At 39.7% G+C, this 13,908-nt stretch overlaps 1 protein-coding gene across 3 annotated transcripts; it reads right to left on the bottom strand.

Moving 5' to 3' along the window:
- Positions 1-8,199: 8,199 nt before the first annotated feature.
- ncbp2 (nuclear cap binding protein subunit 2) lies at positions 8,200-13,797 on the bottom strand. 3 transcript variants are annotated; one of them, XR_005207051.1, is made up of 6 exons: positions 13,623-13,797; positions 12,062-12,148; positions 11,310-11,404; positions 10,967-11,105; positions 10,715-10,809; positions 8,200-8,812 (listed from the first exon to the last, which is right to left on the bottom strand). XR_005207051.1 is itself a non-coding variant. In XM_037770914.1 (5 exons), exons 1-5 carry the CDS (start codon positions 13,707-13,709, stop codon positions 8,714-8,716), a joined length of 507 nt encoding a protein of 168 aa, XP_037626842.1. In that variant the 5' UTR covers positions 13,710-13,797; the 3' UTR covers positions 8,200-8,713. The 3 variants fall into 3 exon arrangements, 2 of the variants coding, with proteins under 2 accessions (XP_037626842.1, XP_037626843.1); XM_037770914.1 differs by lacking the exon at positions 10,715-10,809; XM_037770915.1 differs by lacking the exon at positions 8,200-8,812 and having other exon boundaries at positions 10,650-10,809.
- Positions 13,798-13,908: the final 111 nt, after the last annotated feature.

Raw genomic sequence — 13,908 nt, 5'->3', positions numbered from 1 at the left:
GAGACGCTTGGATTACAACACACACACATACAGAGAGATAGTGACTTAATTCTCTGCTCAGGTAGACATTACTCCTCTATATCTTTACACAGCAAATAGTTGTTTGTTGCTATATTAATGCTCTGGATATTGTATAGAGAACCTTTAAGGGGAAGTCCACTGATTTGTCACTTCAAGGTCTGTTTGTGTTATGCATTCAATATCCTTTTCTAATTGTGGAATTAAAATGTATTAGTTGAAAGCATGTTTCTCAATTATTTTATTGTCTCCACTCCAGGTAAAACAAAATATTTAAAATACAAGCAGGTGACAGTTAAAAATGTGAGTTATGACTAAATGCATTGCTTGCATAGTTATGAAAACTTTTTTTTAAAATCCAAAGCATAACATCCTCTCTATATTTTTATACTTGGGATTCAGTTTTATCCAGGGACTTAAATAAGATGCAACAGTCTGTCAGCCTGATTCTCCTGACAAACCACTGTACAGTCCCAAAAGTATTGTTGTAGATTAGATTCATGTACAGTTGCTGCAGATAAAACTTAATGCAATATCAGATATAAAATCTAAATTATGGCCAAAAGTACAAAAAGCACTAACTGGCCTAGAAGTAAAAGGCCTGTGGACACGGGAACATTACACCCATACGTGATAGTTGAAAATCTTATTCCAAAACTATGAGCATATGATGCTACAACAGCCTCCATCCTTCTGTGAAGACTTTCCACAAGATTTTGGAAGCCGACTTCAGGGATTTGCTCTCATTCAGCCACAAGAGCATTAGTGAGGTCGGCCACTGATGTTGGGCGATACGGTCTGGCTCACAGTCAGCGTTCCAGTTCATTCTAAATGGGGTTGAGGTCAGGGCTCTGTGTGGGCCAGTTAACTTCTTCCAAACCAAACTCAGAAAACCATTTCTTTATAGACCTGGCTTTTTGCACTTGGGCACGTTGAAACAGAATAGGAGCTTCCTAAAGCTGCCACAAAGTTGGACACTATTCTCTAAAATATCACTGTCTGCTGTACATTATGATGTCCTTCCACTAACTGCATCATCTGTAGGCAACCAATGACAGCTGCCTTAATAAGGAGTTCCTCAGTGAGACAGAGCTCAAGCTTGAGGCATTTCTTTCCATTTTTCCCAAACAGCCCTCTCATTTGCATCAGCGTCTCATTAATTCTGGGTCTGGCCTTGGCACTGTCTAATTCTCGCTTGACCCCATTTGATCTTGACTTTTTGAACCAGACTATGATAACAGCTAATGTTGAAAATGTGAAAGAGCCGTATCATGTGGGGCACACTTGGATGAGCTTCACCTCCTCTGCTGCAGAAGAAATGGAAGAGGATAAATCCCCAGGCTCACACAAAGTGTCAAATACACTTCATTTGGATGCAAAGAGCTTTTATGGATCATGAACAGGTTCATGGTATGGTGCGGTGCTGAGCACGGAATGAAATCATTTTACGATCCTGTCAGCAGTTGAGGCCACAGCTCCTTCTGACCCGCCTGCAGTGTAATAAAAAGGGTCTGAAACAGCAGTGGTGGTGTCCATCTCGTCTATGAAAAGGAGAAAAACAGAGTCCTATAATTCAGCTTTCTTTCAAATCTCTGCATCCTGTGAGTGCTTTAGTGGTTCCAAACATTTTTTCGTACCCCTACAGCCCTGTCAGGTGAACTGAAGTATACCCCTTCATTGACCCCATTCATCATGCTCCAAATTTGTCCATTTCAATTGACTTTGAAAGAGGATGTTTTGTAGTACTACATAAAAAGTGGATTTCTACATACGTACTGTATATACAATTGTTTAGGTCAGTTTGTACTACTACTACTTAGTGGGCAACCTCCGGGTCTGAAAAGTGAAGCCAATGCTGAAGAGCCTTAAACTTGCATTCTTTCCAATAGCCAGCAGGGGGCGACTCCTCTGGTTGCAAAAAGAAGTCTGATTGTATAGAAGTCTATGAGAAAATGACCCTTCTTCGCACTTGATTTATTACCTCAGTAAACATTGTAAACATGAGTTTATGGTATCAATCACTAGTTTCAAGTTTTCTTCAATACAGCATGATGTTCATTTAGTAAAGTATGGTCCCATTTAGAGTCAAATAGACCATAAAGCAGGGTATGCTTTAGGGTGTGGCTACCTTGTGATTGACAGTTCACTACCACGACGTTGTCCGGTCTGGGAGCGGTCTGTGTTTTCGTCTTACAGCTTGAAACCTTTCACAGTGTGTTTTCAGCTTATGAAAGTAAATCGTATCCTGTTTGGTCACCTAAAAAAGTCTTATTCTGTATTCGGTTGTACTTAGCTTCACCCTCTTGTGTCACTTCTGGTTGCAAAAAACTAAGATGTCGACGACTCAACTCAAAGCTTCAAAACGGCAGTCCACAAACTAATTGGGTGACGTCACGGAAACTACGTCCACTTCTTATATACAGTCTACTACTACTACCACCACCACCACATGTAGTGGCAGAAACTTGACCTTTCACCATACATTAGTTTTATCTGTCTATTTAAACCGATTATCCATTACGTTTGGATAATTATTTCAACTAGCCATTATTTTTTAGCTCCTTTGTAAATGAATGGTTAGGATGGGTTCTGGTTCAGAAGGCTGGAAAGCAGTGGTATAAGCAACATTGACAATCTGGCAGGGAATAAGGGGAAATCAGCCTGTTATTTATTGCAGGGCTGATGAGGGAAAGTGGAAACAGGTGAATGAGAGAGTCAGGTGACTGGGACAGGTGGGAAAGTCTGAGGGCATCTGGTGGATGGATGAAGAATGCAGACGAAGTGAGAATGGGGCTGAAGGGAGGGACAGAGGAAGACTGTGACAAGCAATTAAAAAATATGCTGAAAGGTTATTATGGAATATTTGCCCAATAACGGCAAAAATAAACTGCCTACCCCAGCTTTAATGCTCCTACTGCTAATAAAGGTCCCAACTGGCAGTTTCTCTCATCACAGTGAGAACCTTGAGCCAACATGGGGAGTGTATGACTGTCGGTTCACTGTCACATCTCTCTGTCCCTAATCATTAAAAGGAAATCCACCTCCTCTTCTGCCATCTTGTGTTCATTTTCAATGTGTGCTGCGTATAGAGGACTTGATAAGAATGAAATGTAGTAGCTGATGGCAGGAATTAGTGGTGGGGATTATAATGCATAAGTGTGTCTGAAGCAGAGCCAATTTCAACTGCTCAGTATCCTGCTCTGCTACTCGCTTCACTGCTTCAGCTCACTTTGAGATATAGAGACCAGCTGACTGCTCAGAAACTGCCAAGAAGTTTCTTTATTACAAGTGCAATGAGGATTGTACAGGAACACAGCCGTGACCAACTGCTCAGCTAGACGATCACCAATATACTGTATAATCATAATTTTGAATTACTTGGCTGAATAAAACATGAGCATGAGGTAAACACCAGCTTTGTGAGGTAAATAGGTTGTATCTTAATTCATGGCAAAACTGTTGCAAGTTTTGCAAATTGTATCCCTACTGAACGGTACATCAGCTTCATAGAGGAAATGACGAATTAGAGAAAGAGCTGTGGTGGTGGTAGTAACTTTCTTGGTCTTGTTGGTCTAGGGTTATGATTTTTGATTCAGATGCGAGAGGTCTTGGGTTCAAATCCCACAGAAGTCCTCATATGAAAGGTCTTTATTTGATGGCATTGGTGCCTGGATATCGTTGAGCTATGCCCACTTACAAATCACAATGAGTCCACTAAAAAAAACATGCTTATCATACAAATATACAAAGGAGGTGTTCCTCTTCTGGAATAAACAATCAAACACATGATCAACATGCTGTACTATATGATGTAATGTATTTTGTCTTACCAGTTGTTGCTGCCGTGATTCAAAGTTGTTGGCTTGTTATGTGTTGTATGCTGCTATTGACCATGTCTTGGCTAGGTCTCATTTGTAAAAGAGGTTTTAATCTTAATGTGACTTCCTAGTTAAACAAAAATATATATATATATATATATAGCTGTTTAAGGGCATCCAGGGGCGTGTCCAGACATTTTTGATAGGGGTGGCACCAGTGGGGCACTGACTTATGCAGGGGTGGCATGAAGTGTGAGCAGGAGCGCCTGCGCACAGACATATACACTCACGTATGCACGCGCACACACACACACACACCCAGGTGTCGGCATAGCATTAATTTACCATTTTTGTCTCCACAACCCATATCTACTTCATTTACTAACACTGCAAGCAAGAATAGACCTACTAGTCACAACATTCAGGAAAAGGCAACATACAAATGTGATTGAAAACTACCATACTTTATTCTAACCTCAAAACGACCTTCCAAGGTATGATATACAGTACATAAAAAAAAGACAATGCACTTTCTGTATAAAGTGCACTGTATAAAGTGCCAACAAAATTACAATAAATAAGCCTGTTTGGGCAAATCATTTACTTGACAAAACTTGTCACATGTGCCACAGTGTAGTAAGTTACTGTAGTATTCTCAGCAACAGAGAAACCTGAACTCCCAGGTATAAACAAAAGTCACATCCCTCCTCACATACCAGCAAATCTTGTTTTAGCATTGTAAAGTGAAGTGTTAAATAATGCCAAAATAATTTGTAAATTCCCAAAGTAGGTTACATACAAAAGAAAATCCTTATTCTAAAACAGTCACTTTATAAAGTGCCAACAAAATTAAAATAAATAAGACTCTTTGGGCAAAATATTTACTTGACAAAACTGTGCAAAACTTTACATGTGCAACAATGTAAATGGTTGGAGGTACAGACCGTGTAGAATATTTTATCAACAGAGATAGCTGATCTTACCAGAGCTTATGTGTGCATAAAAAAAGCTTACATCACTTGTAACAAATCTTGTTTCAACACTGATTTGTTACAGTAATAATGCTACAAAATAACCTGTGACTCCAAAAGCCAACATAAGTAAACAATGCACATTAAAAAACACAGTCACTCTCCGCCTATAAAGTGCAAACATATTTAAAATACATACGCCTCTTTGAACAAATTATTTAACCAAACAAATTATAAACTTTACATGTGCTACAGTGTTGGTTACTCTAGTATTACCATTCAAGAGACCCAATCTATTTTGACAGTTCCTTCCTTCCTTGCTTCCTTCCTCCCTCCCTTCTTCCTGTCCTTCTCTCTTTCTTTCCTCCCTCTGTCCTTCCTCCCTCCCTTCTTCCTTCCTTCCTTGACCTGAGGAAAACAGGAGGGTTAAAACAGTGCAATTTGCCTGTTCTTGTGTTTGCTTGCAAACACTTTGATAAAATCATCCATGTTGAGTGCCCTCGCTCTTCTTGACTCAATACTTAGCAAACCTAAATGGCTTAGTCTGTTGTCTAGCATGGTTGTCCTCAAATGAGTTTTAATGAGCTTTCGAGCTGAAAAACTCCGCTCACATGCAGCACTGCTGACTGGGAGGGCTAGATGGCTAAATAGTAGTGATGTTACGTGCTGTGCCGAGGCTTCGGAGCGTGTGTCGAGTAATCCAGGAAGTTTCCTGCGATGCGCGTATCGAGGCTTGTATCGATGGCCTCGCTGCCCGGCCATACCGCTGACTGGTTCATGAAGTGGTTCAGATCTTCACTGGTTCAACCAATGCCACTTTCCAGAAGTGACACAGAACACTAATATTACCCCTCCTGTAATTATTATATTATATTACACTACACTACACTACAATACAATTATTGACCAAAGGATCGGTTTACACACATAAGATGCATTACTCACAAAACAATTACAGTCTATTATACATGTATCTTATATACTCATAATATACTTACTAAATAGACATTTTATTATATATGATATATATATATATAAATTGATTACATGGTAATAGATTTTTTTTCATTGTTTATAATCATTCCCAACAGCCTTACTGGCGCAAAATACAGTATATCACAGATCTGTGGTCCCAGTAGACCACAACCAGCACTGCTCCCAGTAGAGCACTTACACTTACACACCAAAAAACGACAAACTGACAATAACCTGATATTTTCAGGTGGATTTTCATTTCATTCTCACTGTGCAATATCGTTTTCCACTTCTGCAATTTTGTTAATAGTCTGTTTATTGTCAATACTGTATATACTGCTCCTATTTGTATACTTCCTATCTTTATACTTGGTTCATATTTTGTTACACTTTGTTTAGCTCTTTTTTTTTTTTACTGTGTTAGCTGATGCATCTTGTTTTTTGCACTATCCCCTTTGCTGCTGTACACTGCAAATGTCCCCAGTGCTGGACTAATAAAGGAATCTCATCACATGGTTAAGATCATATCTGCCTGTTTTACACTCTTTGACCACCAGGTGGTTTCGTGAGCACATGAAGCCTCGAGCTATGAACCCTTTTCCGAAACAATTTGCTGGAAAGCTTCAAAGCTTCATGAGGCTTCATCTCGCCATCACTAGTGTTTGCTAATGAGATGAGATGATGACAGCCTTGTGCCAATTACAATAAAAATAAATAAAACAAGACAGGGTAAATGTTTAGCTTATTACCGTTACAGCTTTTAACTACAGGCACAGTAAGTGTAGTCAAATGTAGGCTACTCACATCTTTCACGACGACGCTCCAGAGACGTGTTGCTTCCATAGACTGACTGTAGAAAAACAGTTTGTTTCACCTGTAGGCTCACCTGCTCAAACTTCTTCTTCCTCGCGCCTTTTTTTTTTGCAGGCTACATACTACTTTAGCGCATCTCTGCCTCTCAGGTTTGAGAAGGAACTGCAACTCTAAACAACAGTGCAGTTTACATTCAGTGCCGTGGCCCGCCTCTGACTGGGCATATAGCCAATTGTTCAGAAGGTGCAGCAGTTTAACCAAAAGCATCCCCTCACCAGCCCATGCATTGATCACATGCACGGACCAATAGCCTGTGGCACTCTGCTCATTGAACTGCCTGAGAGCCTGAGTCTGCTATTTGTTGACGCTCCCTTAAAGTTCAGAAGGCTGTGTTCTCCTCCTTTTATTCCTGTTTTAAACTGTTTAGCTTACATTTAATTACATACAATACTGTTTGTTTTATTATTACTTCATGTTACTAATACCTGCTCATGTTTTCTATTTCATTTTCTGTATTTAGTAACCACACTATCCTCACTATCCACACTATACACAAAAGGATTTAAAAACCATCTTCAATCAATAAATGAGTGGTATCTCAAAGAGAGTGTGTGTGACCTGGACTAATTGATATATCGTCATCATATTCATGTTCTTACCGGACAACCTGTGGAGATTGTAAATGACATTCATAGAACCATCATCTAAGGGTTCATTCACTCAGCATCACTAAGGTCACAAGTTTGGTATCCATTACACCAACGCCTATTGTACACCAATCATATTTTAAGATATTGGGGTGGCACTTGGGGTGGCCAATCAGATTTCAGGGGTGGCCTGTGCCACCCAAGGCCACTCCCTGAACACGCCAGTGAGGGCATCAAACCACTACCCTCACTGAGGATATACTGTATATCTACATGCAGCCATGGAAGACGTGGACTTCAGGATCATTTCAGGATACAAGGCTATTCAGAGATTCCAATTGATTTAGTGTCCAACTTTACCCTTAAAGCTGCTAGAATCAATATTACATCAATAATGGATGAGATGACTAATGTGTAATATGAAAGGAGTCACTCGTAGCTGCAAACTGTTATCACCTGACTCTGCAGTTCATCTCAGCTCTGAGAGTTTTAGCGTCTTTCATCTTAATGTTTTGGATTCAGGGTCCACAATTTTACCGTTTTGGTTCACTCTCACAGCCCTCACCAGCATCGATCCAGCATCTGCAGGCAAATGTTTTTAGCAAATAACTCCAAAACTCGGCTGCACACTACTCACCCAGCATAACTATTTCCTCTCAGGATTTTGCGAAAACCAAAATTGACCTTAAAGGAGAGCGAATATTAGACTTAAATTCGTCAGGTGGGCACAAACTCCAAATAAGAGCTACGTCTGCTGGATGTGTAAATACGTAACTGTCAATTTATATGACAGTGTTGTGTTTACAGCTTGTTTCCACTTCCCACAAGTGGCCACCAAATCTGTTATTGCAGGTTTAATCTATTTATTTGCTAAATATGTATTAAAGTATATGTAATATTCTCCCCTGAAAAGCCTGAGCTGAATGACATTCACAAAATCAAGCACAGACCGCTGGATTACCAGACCTCACACAGATTAGAAAAAAAAAAAAAAATTTTTATTTAAAAAAGTAAACCCAATTTGGGACACAAATTTTCAGTCACGGCAATCAGTAAGATAACAGAATGCTTCCTATCTATTACTTCAGCAGAGTATTATTTTAACCCGACATGGAAACGCCACATAACTTTGTCTTGACATTTGATACATCATCAACCCAGTCACCACATGCTATCAGAGCCTTTCCCAGCCTGCGGGGAAATTGATGGTATGTCAATGCGCAGGATAACATCACTAAATATGTATATCATATAGCAATGTTGAGGTTTGGCCTGTGCTATCATGTAGACTGAGAACAGCTATGAAAGTCAGAGAGGCAGTCAGAACAGGAAATAAATAAATAACATCTGCTAATTTCTGAGATCCAGTGGTCCGTGCAGACCTGCTGGGACAAACAATCTGTGGTAGCATGTAGAGGCATTGCTGGAGAGTTCATCTGGTGCAGGAAGTCCAGGCAGACTGCTGTGGTGTCTAAAACGTATTACGTGCCTCTGTGGAGTGATGCTGCTGAGCCAGCTTACCGTAGCCGCCTCTGGCTGGGTCGTAGTCCTGCCTGTACTCATCTCTCACCTACACAAGAAGCAAAAACACAACCAGAGGACATGTAAAATACACACCATTCATTTGTTTAATGGAGGGGGGACTTATTCTAAAAGGTACACACTGAGGGGATAAGTCTGTATTTTCACCCACAATAAGCCAGATCTTAGTCCAATATTTACATTTCCTCATTTACACTCTCCCAGAAAGCTCATTGTGTACCACGACAGCAAAAGTGGACAAGATTATGTATTTGTTAACAGCATAACAGACTTTCATTTTTCAAATGCCACGCTATAGTAATGCTGTCTCTTCAAAAGGCCACGGTTAATCATGCATAATTTATTTTTGGACAGGATATCACTTTCTAAATATCATACTGCTGTATTAAAATGTCATGATATAGTGTATTGATTTTGTTTGAATGCCATTTCAGCATATGTCATTTTCAAATACCATAATATGGTGTGTTTTAATATTGTTTTCCAAATCTTTTTATAAATATGAAGGACAGACAAAACGGGTAAGCAGGAGACCCCGAACACCATGATGACATAAACACCCAGGACGTTAGAGGTCGGCAGTGTTTTAAAATCTGATCGTGTAATAGACTACATATTAACCCTTAACATCAGAAATGGTTCAAACTACTATAGTAGTTAAGTTATCTGTTCCCTCTATTTTGGAAAACACTGCCAAACTATATATTTTATTTTATGGTACAATGTGACTTGTCCGGGATGCTTTTAATTTGAGCGAGAGATATGGATTTTTAAAAAGCACACATAAGCATTTGTGGATTGAAGCTGCTGAGATATGCAATCTGTTTATTTTATGCCAAAATAAGGATTCAGCGTTTCCCACTGAAGTGGATCTTTGACAGTGAGGAAATATGCATTTATGCCCATGGGATATTAAATCCAATAGTCATTTTGAAACATAAAAACATAACATAAACAAACCATCTTGATATAGATCCCATATATTTGCTTTTCTTTTATAAATTGTGGCCAAGATACATAAGGAGCAAGATATTTTACGGTTGAAAAATCAACCTGTCAGTGCTCTCTTGTGGACAAACTATGTCATGGTGACAGTTTCTGAATGACCTCAAACATAGTTAATTTCTGTGCTGCAATGTCTTACTTATTAGCCGACATATACACCGACAGAGATATATCTGCATTAAAAGGTATAATACCCAAGAATTTCCTAAAAAACAATGTATAGAAAGATAGAAAAAAATTCCCTCTCAATTATCACTTCTGCCCCACTAGAAGTGTGTGGTGGTGTCTGCTTCTGCAGAGACTCTGAACCTCTGCCTGGATATTATTATTATTATGCATATTTTGCTTTACTCGGGATGCTGCTGGCCGTCTGCCAACAGCTTTTGGGCCCCACATGGGGGTGTAACGTCCCAGCCAACAACAGCGTGCAGGGTGTGCTGCCCATTCAGGTGGTCAAATATCATTGCTTTGTCACGCCCCTCAGCTTCTGATACCAAGACACAAGTCTTTTAGCCCCGTCAGTTACAAATTGTCCGTATTTCACGGATGATAACGGGCTGCGTTTTGTGCATGTGCTCCAGTGATCCCTTTGCTCCTCTGCCTCTCATCTGCTGTGTGCAAGTGCTGCTATGATCGCTGCGTGTCTGTAGTTTGACGGAGAGTAGCGCTGAGCCACACACACACAGACCTCAGCTGCATTCATTACCTTCCTCATGCGACGTACATGAAACCTGCCTTGGCGGAGGTCTGCGCTCTCTGAGTGCACTTCTAGTTCAAAATCCGGCAACTCTGCAACTTCCCGCAGAGTTATGCAGAGTTAGTTGTGTGTTTATTTGTGTTTTAGAACTTAATCACTGGGAAACAATCAGAAAATTGCGTTTTATTTCTCTGATTCGCTGCTTTGTTCTCACTAATGGTCCCTCACTTTGTTCACTCTCTAGCTTGCTCCACCATCGTTGCTCTCTCTCTCTCTCCCTCTCTCTCTCTCTCCCGTCTGACGGCCTAGCTCGAAGAGGGTACCTTTAAAAGAAAATCACTCCGGTTGGGGGCCATGGTTTGAAAAAGGTAAGGTAACCAGAGCTTTCCACATACATTTTTACATATAAAAACCTGTCAGCATCCATAGTGGGATAATTACATAAAATAACTCATAACAAACACATGTGAGAATCCTCACCTGTCCTCCAGATTTGCCGCGGCCGAACTGCCGTCCCTGCTTGAAGCCGGCGTCCCAGTCTGTCCTGATGATACGGTCATCCAGCCGTGTGCCATTAATGAAGCGCATGGCATTTTCTGCACCTAAACGTGTGTAGTATCTGGTACAGCAGGGGTTAAGGTCTATTAACCTAAACTTGCAAACTTCATGCTATGGTGGTAAAGCTTAATAATGCATGGTGATTTGGTTAGTAACCCAGCAGGCAGACTGTTGACTTGATATGGAGGTGTGTTTGCTGTGCATATGAGTGAATGCAAGTATTTTAAAACTATTTTTAATTTGGGTCTCATATTAAGAAGGATACTCTACAAAGCAGAATCCGCAGGCTGTTTTCTTGACTTTGTCCAGGCCCATGATGATGCGCTTCACTTCTCCACTTTTAGAAAATATGTCGTGTACCTGCGCATCAGAAGACAGAAGTGAGAATTGTGTAAGAGATGATAAGATGTATCTGTTGAGACTATCCTGGAAATACACTCATAAAATTACAAAACACTGTAGGTTTGAAATATATCATCATTTCAAAATAATCCATTAGCTTTGTCTATGGTTTTAAATACAGGATGCAAAAGTATACCACACTCATATTCGCAACTCACTAACTTCTAGAGTCACAAGACTTTGGGGACCTGATAAATAATGTCACAGGCCATAACAAGATGAAAAAATAGTTTAAAAGAACTTTTAGTAACACAGAGCTACATGGGGTAGCTCAGCGCATAGGGACTTGGCTTGGGAACCGGAGGGTCACCGGTACAAGTCTCTGCACAGATCAAGTACGGACTGTTATGTGGTAGCAGGAGAGATGCCAGTTCACCTCCTGGGCACTGCTGGGGTGCAGTTAAGCAAGGCATCGCATCCCCAAGCTGCCCACTGCTCCTAATACTGGGGGCAGAAAGTAAATTTCACTGTGTGCAATGCTGTGTGTACTTTTTCAGCTTCTTATCATAAAAGAACATTATACGATACTTTTGCGCAAGAACCGGAGTCAAATGCCCTGTATGTGCAGTGCACACATCCTTGGCCAATATAAGTAATGATGAAGGTGTATCCTACCTGGTCCTCAGTGGAGTAGAAGGAGAGATTTCCAACATACAAAGTGTGGCTCTGCTTCAGCAGATTCTCCTGATCATAGCGGTTACCCTAAAAAAACACAAGCAACAAGCATATGAGTAACTAAACACCACTGTAGTTACCTAATAAACCCAGCATTAGGCCTCTGAGTGTATAGACCTTTCAGAGATTATCTGATTATACGTCCACTGGGTATTAAATGATTTTTAATGAACACCGGTCAATGTCTGAGACCTCAATAAAGCTCCCTTGTTTAAATGCGAACTGAATGTACCGTCCGTTACCAACGTTACTAATGTTAACTTCAAACCAAATTACTGGCTAGACCAGGGGTCAGCAACCTGCGGCTCCGGAGCCACATGCCTTTCTTTAGCCTCTCTCCAGTGGCTCCCTGTGGATTTATAAAAATGGAAATGAATAACTGTTTTTTGTTTACATTTTCATTTTTATTTATCATTGTTGTAGGTCTAAGGTACAATGGTACGACAGAGTATTAGGGCCACATTGAGGAAAAATAAATAAATCTGAGATCTCGAGAATAGAGTCATAATATTATAAAGTAGTAATTTTACGTGTTATTTTCTTTTTTTCTCGTTAAGTTATGACTTTATTCTCGCAATTTTACAACTTTTTTCTCGTAAAGTTATGACTTTATTCTCGTAAAGTTATGAATTTATTCTCATTAAATTATGACTTTTTTCTCGTAATATTACGACTTTTTTTCTCGTAAAGTTATGACTATTCTCGTAATATTACGACTTTTCTCGTAAAGTTATGACTTTATTCTCATTAAATTATGACTTTTTTCTCGTAATATTACGACTTTTTTCTCGTAAAGTTATGAATTTATTCTCCTAATATTACAACTTTTTTCTCGTAAAGTTATGACTTTATTCTCATTAAATTATGACTTTTTTCTCGTAATATTATGACTTTTTTTCTAGTCAAGTTATAACTTCTTTCTCGTAACATTACAACTTTATTCTCCTAATATTTGAACTTTTTTTCTCGTAAAGTTATGACTTTATTCTGTAGATCTCAAATGTTTTTTCCCTCAGTGTGGCCCTAATACTCTGTAGTAGATTTGCTCTTGGGCCCTCACTGCATTAGACTTATATACTTTATACTTAGACTATAAACTGTGTTACCTTCATCACAATGAAGAAAGGTTTTGTGGCTCCAGACAGATTTTTGTTTTTTTTGTTGTTGCCTAAAATGCCTCTTTTGATAGTAAAGGTTGCTGACCCCTGACCTAGTCTGAATAACGCTTAGAGCTCAAGTTTGGTACAAAGATGGACAGTAAACTTCACAGTTAAGTAACATCAGTCAAGTGAACACACGTTGTCTTGTTGTTAGCTGACGGTTGCTAACGGCTGCTAACGGTTGCTAACGGCTGCTAACGGTTGCTAACGGCTGCTAACGGTTGCTAAAGGCTGCTAACGGTTGCTAACGGTTGCTAAAGGCTGCTAACTGCTAGTTTAAAAGATAAACTGTTACGTGACGTTAAACCTCAGTTTATTGCTGGATATTTCCCCCAACTTACCTTAAAATGTTGGTCTCTGTATTGACTTATATCAACGTAAGAATCGCTAACCAAAGCGTTTAATTTAACAGCCATTGTTGAAGACATAGCAGCAGAGAGAGCCGAGCCGCAGCTAGTCAACTGTTACACTGGAACAAGTTCCGGGTCATGTGTCCCTCCTTTGAAGAGCTCCGGGTGGAACATCTTTATTATACCAACGTTAAGTGGCGCCTCCTGGTGGTGTGTTCTTAATATGAACTGATTTTTGTTTTGATGTATATTGAATATAAAAAATAACATAACATCA

The sequence above is a fragment of the Sebastes umbrosus genome, chromosome 5 (genome assembly GCF_015220745.1).
Source record: "Sebastes umbrosus isolate fSebUmb1 chromosome 5, fSebUmb1.pri, whole genome shotgun sequence".
In the NCBI taxonomy this organism is placed as follows: domain Eukaryota; kingdom Metazoa; phylum Chordata; class Actinopteri; order Perciformes; family Sebastidae; genus Sebastes; species Sebastes umbrosus.
The sequence above is the reverse complement of the archived record's forward strand: the minus strand, read 5'-3'. Positions and strand labels throughout refer to the sequence as shown.